At 43.8% G+C, this 17,182-nt stretch overlaps 1 protein-coding gene and 1 pseudogene across 1 annotated transcript; one reads left to right on the top strand and one right to left on the bottom strand.

Moving 5' to 3' along the window:
- Positions 1-3,068: 3,068 nt before the first annotated feature.
- LOC114175575 (dolichyl-diphosphooligosaccharide--protein glycosyltransferase subunit 1B pseudogene) lies at positions 3,069-4,195 on the bottom strand (annotated as a pseudogene).
- Positions 4,196-4,766: 571 nt separating this feature from the next.
- Positions 4,767-10,073, top strand: LOC146888036 (uncharacterized). Its single transcript, XM_085670492.1, has 2 exons — positions 4,767-5,907; positions 5,953-10,073. Exons 1-2 carry the CDS (start codon positions 4,767-4,769, stop codon positions 10,071-10,073), a joined length of 5,262 nt encoding a protein of 1,753 aa, XP_085526618.1.
- Positions 10,074-17,182: the final 7,109 nt, after the last annotated feature.

Below are 17,182 nucleotides of genomic sequence, written 5' to 3'. Positions count from 1 at the left end.
TGATAATAATATAATATTATTAAGTTAATATAGAAAATAAATTTATATTTACTAAAAATAAAGTGAATAAATAGAGAAGAAAAATCCTAGATAAACAAAAAGAAAAAAAGATAAACAATTTTATAAAAAATAAGTAAAAATAATTATTAATTTTAAAAAATTTAATAAATAATTATATTGGAAAGGGTAAAATCGGTATTATAAAATGTAGATATAAAAGAGGAAATGTTTTTTTATATATTGTTATATATATATATATATATATATATATATTATGTAGTTTTGTTTTTTTATTTTATTTATTGTATTTCTGGTTTTTTAGAAAATTAAATAATTTTATTTTAGTCGATTGAAACTGATTTACAATGTCTGGAAGTGGGATTGGGACTGGGACGACTTCAAATTCTTGTGATCCCAATGTTAATGCATCTTCACTTGCTAGACCTTCTTGACCTATAAGTAAAAAGGCTATTGGAGTCAAAAAGTTGAAGTTATTTATGTTTTGTGTTTTGTATTAATTAATATGTTTGTTGTAATTTGAACTTATATAACAATCATGTGTGTTGAACTAAGTTATTTTACAATTATTGAACTACTGATTACTATTTACATTAATGTGTGGTGATTAAATTCTAAATTGATATGATATTATATACAATTTTTCATACGAAGTAGGGGTGTAGTAGACTCTTACGAGTCTACGAGTCGGGTCTACGAATCGAGTCTATGAAGCTCTCACGAGTTTAAGTAGACTCTCGAGTTTGATAACCTTGGCTGGGATGTTAAGCGGATATTGTTGTAATTCAAGTAATGATCATTGAAGATATATGCAAAGAAAGTGATGAGATACTTTGCGGGATGCATCCCCCACAAACTTTATATCTAGACGGCCTAAAATTGGAGATCATTGGGTACCCTAGGTCACAAGGATCATTGGAAAAAGTACACTTTGATCATAACTTTCTTGAAACTTTTCGGCTGGTTCTTCTATTTATATAATACTTAGTTTTATACGTCGGTATTAGTATTATCGTTATCTGACAGTGTTATACAGTGTTATGAAACGGATTCTGTAATCCGTTTCATACAAAAATTTGCAATTTTTTTAAATGGAATACAGAATCCGTTTCATAACACTGTGAAACGGATTCTGTAATCCGTTTCATAAAAAAAATTGCAATTTTTTTTTGAAACGGATTACAAAATCCGTTTCACAGTTTTATGAAACGGATTCTGTATTCTGTTTCCCATAAATTTTGATTTTCCCATGCTACTCTGTGGTAAATATATAATATATATACTTGAATCAGTTATTTTGATTTTCTATGTTGGTATTGAATGTTGATACGTGTATGTTGTGTTATTGGTGAATTTTTAATGTGAGTGAATGTATATTGTGTGATTGGTGAATTTTGTAATCATGCAATCAGTTATGAATATTAGCATGCAATCAGTTTTCAATTTTTGATATGTGTTGCATTCACTCTTTTTCTTTATGCATTCTTTATGCATTCAGATTTCACATTCGTTGAAAAATCAAACAACACATCCTAAAACGGATTCCAGGTTCCGTTTCAACACTCTGGGAAACGGCTTCCACAATCCATTTCACCTAAAATAAAATAAAAAAAATGTTTTTTATGGGAAACGGATTACACAATCCGTTTCCTTAAAAAAAATATTTGGGAAACGGATTACACAATCCGTTTCTTTAAAAAAAAATAAAAATTGGGAAACGGATTCCAAAATCCGTTTCCTTAAAAAAAATGATGGAAAATGGATTACACAATCCGTTTCCTTAAAAAAAAAATTTGGGAAACGGATTCCACAATTCGTTTCCTTAAAAAATGGAGTAATTAGTAATGTGATTATGTTAATGTGTTAAATGTATGGTTAGGAGTAATTAGATGAAGAAAAAATGGAGGATTACTGTGAGGGAAACAAGATGGCATATAAAGCATGAAAACATTGTTCTCTTGGAAGGACCAGTAATAATTAGGAAGTCCACGCTTTTCTTTTTCTTTCAGTTTTCTACCTATAAACAAAACCAAAAATGTCTTTCCCAAAATAAAATGATGACCATTGATAACGGTGCAATTACTAATGTTACTTCCAAGTTTTCAAAGCAGTGGAATTTAAATTACATCACATGAGTGAGTAATTTGTTTCTCATTTTTAATCATTTAAATTAATATTGAATTTATTTTTTATCCACCAAACAGATTAAATTTGTTGCTCACGCAATTAAAGAATAATCTTTTTTATAACATGCTGACAACCAAGTCTGCAAATATCTTGTTAAGGGATGTTGTCCATGTTGTCCTTCATCACTCTTGCTTGGGCTGATTGCTGGCTTCAAGTTCCATCCACACCTGCCCAATGGGAAACGGATTACATAATCCGTTTCCTTAAAAATAAAAATTTTGGGAAACGGATTCCACAATCCGTTTCCTTAAAAAAAAATATCATGGAAACGGATTACACAATCCGTTTTCTTAAAAAAAAATTGTGGGAAACGGATTCCACATTCCGTTTCCTTAAAAAAAGTTAAACCTTCCGTTTCACGCATGTGGAAAACCTGTGAATTATGTATCTTCTAATCTACTGGTAAAAATAATTAAATCAATTAAAATATAAATACACATGCACATTAATATTAGAAAAACATTACTTAACTGTTAAAAATGGATGGAGAAGCCGGAGGAGAAAAGGAGTCTGCCGCTGGGGAGAAGAACGTCAGTGTGTGGAGGAGAAAAGGATGCGCCGAGGACAACAACTGTGTGGAACCTGTGTGGGAGAAGAGGGAGAAGAAGGATGAAAGGTTTGTGGAGGTGTGAAGGTGTGGAGGTGTGGAGGCGTCAAATAAAAGAGTTAGGTCAAACATTCAAAGATAAAAAGATAAAGATTCTTGGGGGTGCAGGGTGTCAGCAGGGAATCTGCTTTATTGGGGTTGGGGGTGCGTTTTGGGGGTGTATGGTTTTGGGGGTGCAGAGCAGTGAAAGATGGAGTAACTTTTTTTACCATAGACAAACATGGAAATAAATTAAGTTTTGGGGGTACAGGAAAAATTATTGGAGGTGTAGGGAGAAGCTCCCAGGAGAATATGAATACGGGGGATGATTTTCATATGGCCCATATTTCAACTCTGTATCAGCACGTTTAGTGGGGTCCACCACCGTGAATGATTCTACCCTAGTGCTTGGTGTCTTGAGAAAAGTTGTCTGTTGTTTGACATGATAGGGAGATAATAATATTGCACTATCACGGAAATAAACCAATTGTGACTCTGATTGACTTATTTCAACTGGGAAAGGTTCCAAAGACCGTGTCAACATGTAAAGAACATCTAATGTCGTGGTTTCATCTTTACTTAGTGGAGTTAACAAAGTTATAGAGAAAAACTTAGTTCCATTTGGTCCATCAGGCTGCTTAGCAGACTTGACATCAAGAGGAACATAAGTTTTCTTCTTCCTCTTACCAGAAGTTGCAGCGGCTTTGAGTAATGCAAGATGTTCAACTTCATTGGGCGAAAAGGCCAAAAGTACTTCAGAAGCAGCAGATGTCCCCAAATTTTCAACCTGAAAGAAAAACTCTCAGAAATATAAAATCAACAAATTTTGTAAATGATTATTTGATTGCACAATCCTTCGAAAAGAAATAAAAAATAATAATTTCAAGTTAAAATTTGGTCCAAACAAATACTGATTTGTTGGTCTAAGAATCCAAAACATGTTATAGACTTCAATAGACTCAAACATTCATAGACCCGACACCCACCCCCCCCCCCCCAAATATTTTTTCAAGTATTGATGGCTACCATTAAAAGAATAAATCTCCACATCAGGTTCCCCTTTACCAAACATGCCCTAAGTGTTTGCAAAAGGTAACTCTAATCAAATTTGTACTGTATGTCCATCGGTCACTCGGCCAAATATAAGACCCTCAGGGATCATCGGTCTTACGGTCAAACGAATAGTCATGTAGCATCGTTACAACATAAGACCATCGGTCAAACAGATAAGATGCCATACCATCGGTCAAACGGTCGAACATATAAGTCGAGACTTAATCGTATTCGTACCCATCGGTTCATCGGTACAACAACAACGGTGGACCCTCTGACCTCTAAGGCCCATCGGTTCATCAGTACAACAGCAACGATGGACCCTCTGACCTCTAGGGCCCATCGGCTCATCGGTAAAACAACAACAGCGGACCCTCTGACCACGAGGGTCCATCGGTTCATCAGTTGAGCAGCGACGAACCTTATAAAAATACTTGACGGTCGATCGGTAAAACACATTATTAGCTTGTTGAAAACATATCGTCATTAACCCAGCCAAGCGACCATCGGTCGCACGATAATATAACTTAAGCCGACGATTATCGGTTAAACGAGTCAATAATCGCCATTAAGGGATCATTGGGCCGTCATTAAGAAACCCTAATTACAGGCCCATCTCGAAAGCTATAAATAGGGCCCAAAGGTAGGTTGGTGGAGATCTTAATTTCGCATTTATTACAGCTGATATTCTCATATACCGATCGGCCCTTCCTAACTTAAGCATCGGAGTATTTTAGACAGGTACCCCGATCGTCATCCCAACCGATCGAGCTAAGGAGTGGATTTCGCCGAGGATACTGGAGAGATTCTTTTAGTAGGCTCTTGGTCCCTACCCCGAAACATTTTGGCGCCCACCGTGGGGCCGAGCAGTCTCCTTTGAGAATATACCCATATGGTGACCACGAGGAACCGAAACAGCAACATGGACGGAGGGAGATTAGCAGATGATCAAGCGGACACTAGGAAGATGATACGGGTGATGCAGCAGAGGATGGACGAGATGCAGAGGAACTATGAAGCGCAGATGCAGATTTTACGTGAGGAGAATGCCATGCTAAGGCAGAAGGAGGACGGAATCCCTTCGACGCCGACCGTACCCAACCCGAACAGGCTAAGTCGAGTACAACAGCATCGGGATGCTGAGCGGGTGGAGAGCCGTCTTCCACCTACGGGACATGAGCAATCACAACCAGCTCGGGTTGAGAGGACGCAGGGTTCGAGAGGAAACCCGTCACACACGGTGGCGGAGAGTTCAGGAGCAAACGACGGGGGCCGCCCGTCACGACAACTGATCCCCGCGTCGGGGTCTTCCCCCTTTACCTCGTATATCTTAGAGACGCCGCTACCGGAGAAATGGAAAATGCCGACTTTTGACAAATACGACGGCACGACCGACCCAGACAATCACATGCGAGTCTTCATGCATCAGATGATGTTTCACGCTGTCAGCGATCCCATCTGGTGCCGAGTCTTCTCAACTTCGTTGACTGGGGAGGCGTTGGAGTGGTTCTCCGAGCTACCGAACGGTTGTATCGACTCGTTTGCCACTTTGAAGGTAAGGTTCAGCACACAGTTCGCGCCCCTGAAGCCGGCCATTCTGACGGTCGACAATTTGGTGAATATCCGGCAAGAGGATGGGGAATCGCTGAGGAGTTACCTCGACCGGTATAATCAGATGTCGGTCAAGATAAAGGGTCTGAGCGACGAGATTGCGCGACATCACTTCTCTTATGGACTCCAGCCGGGAGTTTTCGCAGATAAGATAAGCCGTAAGAAGCCGCAGACGATGGAGGAGATGAGGGAACGCGCAGCAAAATTCATACAGATGGAGGATATGCAGGAGTTTAGGGTGAAGAAGAGGGAGAAGGAGGATGCTGCGCTCCCAAAGCCGATCGCTCCTAGACCGAGCAAAACGGCAACTCGACCTACCGAACGGAAGCCACCGAAGTTCACAACCTACACTCCCCTGGTTGTTCCCCGAGCCAGGATCCTGCAGGAAGCCTTCAGCGTCGATTCACTCCCTGCGGTTAGGAAGAAGCCTCCACCACCCGATGCCGACGGGAGTAAGCATTGCTAGTATCATCGGACTATCGGGCATACCACCGAAGAATGCCACACGCTCTGCGACAAAATAGAAGAGCTCATTCGACAGGGACACTTGAAGAAATATATTCGGCAAGATCGTCCCCAGCGGAGTCCGGTGAGGAACCAAAGCCCGAGGAGAAGGGTCCCCCCAACCCGATCAGAGAAGAAAAGGGAGCCCGAGCGCGAGAAGCGTAGGAGAGGACCATCCCGGCCGCATCGTAGTCTGAGAAGAAGCCGCAGTCGAAGTCAGGAGAGACCCCTGAGGGGTTATATCAACACCATCTCTGGGGGGTTCGCCGGAGGAGGGTCAAGCTCTGCTGCTCGAAAAAGGCACGTTCGGGCGTTGAAGTCGGTTCATCTGGTCGAGAAGAAGATCCGATCGATGCCCCCCATAACATTCATGAACGACGACTTCAAGGCGCCCGATCCTGATCATGACGACCCGATGGTCATCTCGATAGAAGTGGCCGAGTATGGGATCGGGAAGGTGTTTGTCGACCAGGGAAGCTCTGTCAACATCCTATACTGGAAGACTTTCCAAAAGATGAACCTCTCTGAAGACCTGATCGTACCATACAACGAGCAGATAGTAGGTTTCTCGGGCGAACGGGTGGATACGAGGGGATACGTAGATCTTCGCACGAGGATCGGCTCGAGGAAGGATGGCCGAGAGGTAAGAGTTAGATTCCTTCTGGTTGAAGCTAACACTTCATACAATGTGTTGTTAGGAAGACCCTGTTTGAATGCCTTCGGAGCAATTGTGTCTACCCTGCACCTGGCCATGAAGTTCCCGTCGGACAAAGGGACAATATGCACGGTGCATGCAGATCAACAGGTCGCCAGGCAGTGCTATGCTGCAGGATTGAGGATCAGGCCTCCCAGCCGACCGCGTAAGCAACACCGATCGGAGGTAGCGATGACGGACCTGGATCCCCGAACGAACACAGAGGATCGGTTGCAAGCAGAAGGAGAAACCAAGGAGATCTTGATCGGAAGCCAACCTGGACAACTCAGGAAGATCGGGGGAGCCCTAAGCGCGGAAGAGGAAGAGCTCATCGGCGCCGTGATCCTGGAAAATAAAGATCTATTCGCGTGGTCGAGCGCTGACATGCCGGGCGTCCACCCAGACGTGATGTCCCATAAGCTAGCCATCTTCCGTGAAGCCCGACCGGTCGCTCAGAAGAAAAGAAAGATGGGAGAAGAAAGAAGGAAGGCGGTCGAGGAGGAGGTAACAAAGCTAGAAGGAGCTAGTTTTATCAGGGAAATCAAGTACACGACATGGCTGGCTAATGTGGTCATGGTGAAGAAGCCGAGCGGGAAGTGGAGGATGTGTACAGACTTCACTGATCTGAACAAAGCCTGCCAAAAGGACGCATATCCCCTGCCTAGCATCGATCGGCTGGTAGACGGAGCCTCGGGGCACAACTTCCTGAGCTTTCTGGACGCATACTCAGGGTATAACCAAATCCCTATGTATGGCCCGGACAGGTCTAAAACGGCGTTCATCACAGATCGAGCAAATTTCTGCTACGATGTCATGTCGTTCGGTCTGAAGAACGCGGGGGCTACCTATCAGAGGTTGATGGATCGGGTCTTCCGCGGGCAGATCGGTCGGTCCATGGAAGTTTATGTGGACGACATGGTCGTGAAGTCGCAGACTGCCGAAGACCATGTACGCGACCTCGGTGAGGTTTTCCACCAGGTACGCAAGTATAACATGCGTCTCAACCCGGAGAAGTGTGTCTTTGGAGTACCGGCGGGGAAATTTCTAGGTTTCATGCTGACCGCCCGAGGTATAGAGGCGAATCCGGACAAGTGCGCTGCTATCGTTGAGATGAGAAGTCCTAACAACTTGAAGGAGGTTCAACGGTTAATGGGGCGGCTGACTTCTCTGGCACGTTTTCTGCCCAAGCTGACAGAGAAGGTTAGGCCGATCCTGAAGATCATGAAGAAGCAGACAGCGGAAAAGTGGGATGATCAGTGCGAGGTCGCGTTCCAACAAATAAAGGAGATGATCAGCAGTCCACCGATAATGAGCCGGCCAGTAGAAGGACTACCTCTGCAGTTATACCTATCGGTATCGGACGATACAATCAGTGCGGCCTTAATACAAGAAGTCCCGGAGCAGCGACCCATTTACTTCATCAGCCGGGTTTTACAGAGTGCAGAAACAAGGTATCAGCTGATAGAGAAGATAGCCTTGGCGCTATTAACGGCCGCACGACGGTTGCGCCAGTACTTCCAGAGCCACCAGGTGATCGTCCGAACCGACCATCCTATAACCAAGATACTCCGGAAGCCCGACTTAGCTGGTAGAATGATCGTGTGGTCGGTTGAGTTATCCGAGTTCGGTCTCAAGTACGAACCGAGAGGATCTGTCAAAGGGCAGCATTTGGCCGACTTTGCAGCCGAACTTCACGGACCGAGCCCCTCGTCCGAGCAAACGTGGGTTCTCTTCGTCGACGGGTCGTCGGACAAACGAAATGTTGGAGCAGGAATCGTCATCGAAGGACCGAACGGTTTCTCGGTGGAGCACTCCTTGCAGTTCAAGTTTAAAGCCTCGAATAACCAGGCAGAGTATGAAGCGCTGATCGCCGGGTTAAGACTAACAAAAGACTTGGGCGCGACGAGGTTGAAGTGTAACACGGATTCGAAGCTCGTGGTCGGACAGGTGCAAGGTGAATACCAGGTTAAGGATGATTTGCTGCTTCAATACTACCACAAGGCCGTTGAAGCCATGAAGAAATTTGAAGAGGTCACCATCCATCACATCCCCCGAGCGGAGAACGCCAGGGCCGATAGGCTGTCTAAACTGGCGGAAGGAAAGAAGAAGGGCCAATTGAAGACAATCATCAGGCAAACCTTGATGAGACCTTCAACGGGAGAATGTGCTGCGGCTAGTCTATCGGCCGATTGGATGGACGAGGTGCGGGAGCTCTTAAAGAGGTGCGAGGCTGGAGAAGAGATCAGACCGACGGAGAGAAGGCAAGCGCTCCGGTTCGTCATCATCGGAGATGATCTATACAGAAGGGGCTTCACAGCGCCACTCTTGAAGTGCCTCTCAATGGACGAAGCGGAGTACGTCATGAACGAGGTCCATAATGGCATCTGCGGGATGCACACCGGCCGGAGAACCATGAAAGCCCGGATACTCCGAGCGGGATACTTTTGGCCGACCATGGAGCAAGACTGCGAAGCCATGATACGCAGGTGCGAAGGATGTCAAGCCCATGGAAATGACGTGAGAAAGGCTCCGACCGAGCTACACAGCTTAACAGCCCCATGGCCGTTCGCTCAATGGGGCATGGACATCGTCGGACCTTTCCCGGTTGGCCGGGCGCAGAAGAAATTCATACTTGTGGCAGTGGACTATTTCACGAAGTGGGTAGAAGCAGAAGCATTGGCTAATATCACCGCTCGGCAGGTTCACTCCTTCGTCTGGCGCAACATCATATGTCGCTTCGGCCTCCCCCACACGATCATCACCGATAATGGCCGTCAGTTTATCGACAAGAAGCTGAAGGACTTCTATAAGCAAGTGGGGATACGGCACGTGACCAGCTCGGTCGAGCATCCACAAACTAACGGCCAGGCTGAGGCCATGAATAAGGTTATAGTGGCTGAGTTAAAGAAAAGGTTGGGAGAAGCCAAAAGAGCGTGGGTCGACGAGCTGCCACAAGTCCTTTGGGCCTATCGGTGTACGCCTCACGGGACGACGGGGGAATCTCCTTTCAACCTGACCTACGGTACCGACGCCATGCTGCCGGTCGAAGTAGGGGAACCGACACTTCGACGGGAAATGCAAGACTTGGAGGTGAATTGTGGACGAATGCGCGAGGAGTTAGATTGGACGACCGAGCGAAGAGAACGGGAAGCCGTGCGAGCTGAAGCGTGCAAGAGAATGGTGGCAAAAAGGTATAATGCGAAAGTCAAACCAAGAAGTTTTGTCAAGGGAGATTTAGTCTGGAGAAAAACCAATGACGCCCGAAAGAAGTCAACACAGGGAAAGCTAGCACCAAACTGGGAGGGCCCGTTCCGCGTGACCGAGAGCCTGCAGAACGGAGCCTATCGGCTAGAGCACTTGAGTGGCAAAGAAATACCCAACACATGGAACGCGTCACATCTCAAAATGTACTACAGTTAATTATAAATAAAATGAGCGTTTCATGCAACTCCATCTAACAATCTGACCGAAGGGACTCCCTACGGGACCCAAGCAAAGCCTGACCGATCGAGAGAGGGACTTCCAAGAGGAAGTCCCGCTCTGTCAGCACCGATCCTAGCGATCTAATTACTCTACGGGTAAACGAGTGACACGAGCTGTCTTGGTCGATCGGGGAATAACACCGACGATCTCAAAAAACAAATTGAACGCGCGAAGGTCAACCGTACAGAACAAATAATCAAGATAACAATAGTTTAACGAATGCACGCCGGTCGTCCGGTCAGTTCAATACTAAGCGCAATCAAACAGAATTAACAAGTTAAACAATTACACGGCCGATCGCCAACGCTGGGAAACGACAAAAGTTCGACCGGTCGCCAACGTAAAGCAATAAACGAGCGGAAGTAGGAAAAAGTCAGCAGATGAAATAAAGAGGGAGCTAAAAATTTACATAAGTGTTTGTCAAAAAATTACCTAATAACCGAGCGAACGCGATCCATCAAATGGTCGATCGGGTTCGATCGGTTATATCAAAATGTGCAAATAAAAATAAAATCAATCTTATACAGGAGGGTCATTGACCTCGTCCAGCCGGTCGAATACCCTCTCCACTTTCCCATCAACCACCCCCATATGTACGTCGAACCGGTCGGGAGAGCAGTTATAGTAGAAGACCGCCAGGTCGACGGCACTCTGGAAGCCCGCTTCATATTGAGCAAATACTTGCTCGTTGGCCACTCCCAGCTCGGCCTCTAAATCCTTTGCCTTCTTCTGCCAGTCTGAGGCTGAACCCACGGCGGCCATATGCTCCAGAGTTAGATCGTCGAAGCGGCGCTGGAGTTTGCGTAGTTCGTCGACGGCTTCAACTGCCTTTGCTTGCTCCGCCTTGGCTCGATCGTCCGCGGCCTTCAGTAGCCCTGCACACTTGGCGTGCTCAGTTTTAATACCATTGAGCCGATCGAACTGAGCCTTCAGGTCAGCCGCCGACGCTTTCACCTCGTTGAGCTCAGTCTTGGCCGCTGCGAGCTCCTTTTCCAGGTCCTCTATCCTGCTCCGCTCGGGGCGAGGAAACTTTGTATATAAGGCAGCCAGCCTAAGGGTGAGCTCCCCGGCGGTCCGAAGGGCATCCTCCTCGGACACGTCTTTCAGTGCGTCGGTCACTCGAGGTCCCAGCTGAAGATAGACCTCTTCGTCAAGGCGAGCACCACCGCCAAGAAAAGCGTCGGCCAGGGATCCGGATGACTCCCCCTTTTTTTGTTTTTTAAGAGGACGGCCGGTCGGGGAGTCATCCTTTTTGGACTTCTTCCCCTTGTCCCTAGCAGCAGCCGCAGCGGCACCAGAACCAGGCGGCTTCACAACGAAACGAGGCCGAGGGGCGGTACCGGAAGGAGCGGCAGGGGCTATGGCGGTTGGAGCATGACCGGTCGAAGGGGCTGCAGGGACGGTCGTAAGGGGCACCACTTCCTCAGCGGTATCCTCTCCCCTTCGTCGGGTCTTAGCGCGAGCCAGAAACTCGGCATTGGGAGCAGTCGTCCGAGCCATTATATCTGCAAAAAACAGAAAAATAAATAAGTTAACTGCAATCAATTTGACGATCGGTAGCATCAGAACAACTAACCATAAACCGCCCTCGATAAGTCCGGGGAGCGGAGGCATTGGATCAGCGGCCGCGGGGGGATCTTGTTGGGCAAGGTCTTGAGGACAGCCAGGTCAGCCCGTTCGGTCGGGGTCAACCGCTCTTCTGCCCAGGCATCAGTAGGAGGGGGATACGCCGTCCAGTACAGCGGAAACTTAGGACGATCCTGCTCGTCAAAGATATATCTCCTCCCCTTGCGGGGAATCGCGACCTTAAAAAATCCGGTCTTGAAACCCTTGTAGGAGGCAAGGTAGAGGGTGAGCAAACTCTTGTTCGCCCCGAGGAACGAAACCCAACCCTTAGACGTCGTCGGTCGAGTCTTATAGAAATGAAGGAACAGAGGCATGGTGGGTGTCAGACCGGCCGCTCGGCATAGGACGTCGAACGCCTGCATAGACGCCCAGGCGTTCGGATGAATCTGCGTCGGTGCGCACCGGATCTGGCGGAGGACTGCCATCTGCCAATCGGTAAACGGCACGGTCAAGCCCAGATCATGGAAAAGGCAGGCGTACACATAGAAGAAGTCTAGCCTCGCCTCTCCCTTCCCATGGCACACTCTTTCGTTGCCGGCACATATCTTGACCCGAAGGTGTCTATCCTCTACTTCTTCGCTGAATATCCTGGTCCGCTCGACCAGATCCCCCAGGTCGTTGCCCCATCGAAACCTGGTCGCGAGTGTGCGCGGCTCATAGGGGGCCCAGTCATACCCCGATATTTCCGGCAGATCGGCTCCGTCCCCCTCGTCGCCAACGTCGATCCCTATGATGTCCCCGCTCTCGTCAGAAATTGCGACCTGCTCCGCCGCCTCCACGACCGGTCGCTCAGCATCAGAACTGCCACTCAGGAGAATTGGGGAACCTGTTGCGCCCGACACTCCCCCGAGCGAAGTCCCCGACTCAGACGATTCAAACAGGGCGGAAACCGACCCAACGCCCCCAGACCACCCGACCGCTCCACCCGACAGACCCTCTGAACCCAACGCGCTGGAAGACATTTTTACCTGCAGATAGAAGAAAACGATCGGAAGCTCGGCTAGAAAGAGAAAGGAAAGCGTGAAAATAACGACAGCCACACAAACCTATTTATAGGGGGGACCATGTGACACGTGGCAACCCCAGAACCCTACGATCACAATCAGATCGACGGTCCATACTTCGCGACGTTTGAAATCGTAACTGTCAGGCACGATCCTCGAGGCAATGTAACCGTTGGGAAACGCTGGCGGTCGATCGGCACCACGGTCTTGATAAAACCTCTTCGCTTCATTTCTATCGCTCGAGGCTGGGGGGGCTTGTGTACTGTATGTCCATCGGTCACTCGGCCAAATATAAGACCCTCAGGGGATCATCGGTCTTACGGTCAAACGAATAGTCATGTAGCATCGTTACAACATAAGACCATCGGTCAAACAGATAAGATGCCATACCATCGATCAAACGGTCGAACATATAAGTCGAGACTTAATCGTATTCGTACCCATCGGTTCATCGGTACAACAGCAACGGTGGACCCTCTGACCTCTAAGCCCCATCGGTTCATCGGTACAACAGCAACGATGGACCCTCTAACCTCTAGGGCCCATCGGCTCATCGGTAAAACAACAACAGCGGACCCTCTGACCACGAGGGTCCATCGGTTCATCAGTTGAACAGCAGCGACGAACCTTATAAAAATACTTGACGGTCGATCGGTAAAACACATTATTAGCTTGTTGAAAACATATCGTCATTAACCCAGCCAAGCGACCATCGGTCGCACGATAATATAACTTAAGCCAACGATTATCGGTTAAACGAGTCAATAATCGCCATTAAGGGATCATTGGGCCGTCATTAAGAAACCCTAATTACAGGCCCATCTCGAAAGCTATAAATAGGGCCCAAAGGTAGGTTGGTGGAGATCTTAATTTCGCATTTATTACAGCTGATATTCTCATATACCGATCGGCCCTTCCTAACTTAAGCATCGGAGTATTTTAGACAGGTACCCCGATCGTCATCCCAACCGATCGAGCTAAGGAGTGGATTTCGCCGAGGATACTGGAGAGATTCTTTTAGTAGGCTCTTGGTCCCTACCCCGAAACAAAATTCAAAAGTGAAACTCAGAAAACTCTTTGCATGAGATGTGCTAATGTGTTATTACGTTGGTTTGTATAGACATAAGTTTGGTTCAAACCACTTTTCACAAAATTATAATAAATAAAATTCATCTAGCCAACTTAAACATGACTTTTACATGCCAGTAAGTTAATCAGATATTATACTTAAAGCCAAGTCCCTATTCCCAGCTGAACATGGAACATAGTTTACAGATATGCATAACTTAAACCAATACAAACACCAGATTTACCTGTTTGGATAAACATTTCCAGAAGAAGAAACTAAGAAAAGAAATCCTTAAGTTAATACTAACTTGTGTACAAACTAATTTATAAAAAGATCTCGCTTCTCAAAAATCTGACTTTTCACTTGTACATAAACTAACTTTAGCCATTGAGAAAACCTATTTCATCTTTTCTTCTAATTTTCTTCTCCTACACATGCTCGAGGGAAAAATTATCCAAACAGAATCCTACTATCAAAAAAGTAATAGTATGGAGAGGTTACCTTCAATGTCAAGTACACCTTAATAATGTGAGAGGTCAAGTCAATCTGCAAGGATCGTTGGCATATTAGTCATGCAATATATAGAAAAGAGCATTTTGGACGGCGCCAAATATAGTGGAATGGAACACACCCAACATTTCCTCAAAAAAAGAACACAGAAATATAACAATTGTTTTGAAGAAAAAAAATCATCTATCTAATTTATCAAAAATTGTATTGCATAAACAGGACAAACTAGTCCACTTAAATCCGCTCCAAATCATACACCACAAATCTTTTTAACAAACCAGCTAGAATAATGTAATCTCAATTTCCCAGAACTCTAAAAAAACACAAGAGTAAGCAACAAAACACAGATGGCACGCATTGTTCACACAAGAATTACCCATTCCCATGAATCTACGATACTCATTGTTATACCCATGTTGCAAGTTCATATTTTCTAGGCACTAATCAGCGCAGGAGAACAAATTTCCCATTTTGACACGGATCTTGAGCGAAAGTCGACGTGCATGTTATCGAGAAAAGACAAAACTTACCCTGCGTTCGACATCGACGATCTGACTGTGTTGAGAAGGAGAGGAAGACTCTGAAGTCTACACTGCAATTTTGGGTTTATTAGATTGGAGTGTAATAACTCCCGATTCACCGTAGATGATGCTCAAGTCTCATTTTGGGTCAAATCAAAACAATTGGGTTTTCTAGATTTGCTGCTTCTTCTTCCTGCACCCCTTTTTTCTTCCCGCACCCCACAAAACTTATAAACCCCAAATTATCTTCATTAAAATTACTAGCGTAAACACAAGCGCTATCGTATATGTGTATACGCATTTTTTACATATACATGATATTATATTAGTAGGTGATGATATTGTAATTTTATTAAGTTAATATATAAAATAAAATTATATTTATAAAAAATAAAATGGAATATATCAGAAAAGATGAGAGAACGGTTGATAAATAGAAAAAAAGAGAAAAGGCATAGATAGACGATTTTATAAAAAACTTGTAAAAATAACGGTCAATTTTCAAAAATTTAATAAATAATTATATTTTAAAAGGTAAAATTAGAAATTTGAAATGTGAACACAAAATATGGAATTTTCTTTATATATTGTTATAGATAATAAAATGATAAATGTTATCCCTAAATATAAACAATAAGGTGGGAGCAGAACGAACTTTATTACCTTTAGGGATGGCAAAAATATCCGCGTCCGTGGATATCCGCGGATAAAATCCACGACGGATAGTTACTACCCGCGGATAACGGGTAGTGGGTATTTTAATACCCGCTTATAAACGGATCGGGTATGAGTATCATACTATCCGTACCCGTAGGTATCCATTACTCGCAAAAAATTAAAATTAAAATTTAATTTATATTTTATTAAGTTAAATTTAACTAAAATTAAAATTAGCAGTATATTTTATTATGTCAAATTTAATTATAATTAAAATTTAATTTAATTTATATTTTATTTGTATAATTTAATATTAAAAAATTTATAAAATATTTTTTTTTAAATATTTGCGGATATCGGGTATCCACAGATATCCGTCGGTTTATTAGCCGGGTAGCGAACAATTTATTTTTTTTGCGGGTCAGGTAGGCACTATTTGTGCCCGACCTGACACGTTGTCATCCCTAATTACCTTATACTCCTCTCAAAAAAAAATAATTTATCCTCATTTTTATACCTGTACACAAACATTAATATCTGAGTTGGTGTTAGCTTACTTAATGTTTTTATTTCAATATCAATTAGGTTACCTAATAAATACAGTAATTTGGCAATTTAAATTAAGCGAAATAACTATTAGGATAGGTATGTGAATAGGAATGAGAGGGTATGTACATTCCTACCAAATCTCTATACCTAAATGAAAATTTTGATATTATCCTTACACTATGAGTATTCTTTGTCAAAATGGAGACAAGGTTAAACAATATCTACGGTGTCAAGTTTATTTGTCATTCTTATTTATTCATACATCTCTTCCTCTTTCATTTTACATCTTTACATTCTTCGTTATGTTCTTTGTTTTTCAGTCCTCCTTCAAAGTCCTTTATTCCCTTTCCTTTGAAACGTTTATTTATTTGTGCATCAATGATTGACAAATTGAATAAATATGCTTATTTTTTAAAATAATTTAAAATTGTGCTATTAATATTTTCAAATGCAAAACCATATATCATAACGTAAAATCTGAAATATATTAAAAACCATACATTTCGAAATATACATTTCAAAACATATTTTTATATTCAAAATACCTTTGGATTACATAACCCAAAATATATTTAATAAAATTACATGAACATTTTGAAAAGTGTTTTTAAATTTGTAAGTACGTTTTGAAATACATTTAAATAAACCTTTTGGATTCAGTGTTTCAGAAATATTTTCAAATCGCGTGTTCCCTTCTTTCATATTAGGTGTCCCCATGTTTCTTCTTTCCTTCCTCCACCATGCTTATTCTTCTCACTCCTTCCTCCTTCATGTTTCTTCTTCTCCTTATTTTTTTATCGATGACAAACGGTACAAGACTAGGCATAAAGGAAAAAATAGGGGATAAAACTGTCATTTCCTCACATCTATGGGTGCAGGAACAAAAAATAGGTGCGTCATTTCCTGTCATTTAATTTCATCACATAAATGTTAATTCAAGTCGACCCGGCCCAATCAGCCCAACCAATCCATTTCTCTTCTTGTTACCAATACTCACTAGATTTAACTTCAAGAAGTGAGGAAATGAGGGATTATAGATAGTTTAAGCTTATAAGATATTTTTAATAATAGATCATCACTTTCTCACTTTAAACTGATCTAATTTTTTAT

The sequence above is a fragment of the Vigna unguiculata genome, chromosome 3 (assembly GCF_037176805.1).
Source record: "Vigna unguiculata cultivar grain cowpea cultivar isolate G323 ecotype 2 chromosome 3, ASM3717680v1, whole genome shotgun sequence".
Lineage (NCBI taxonomy): Eukaryota > Viridiplantae > Streptophyta > Magnoliopsida > Fabales > Fabaceae > Vigna > Vigna unguiculata.
The sequence above is the reverse complement of the archived record's forward strand: the minus strand, read 5'-3'. Positions and strand labels throughout refer to the sequence as shown.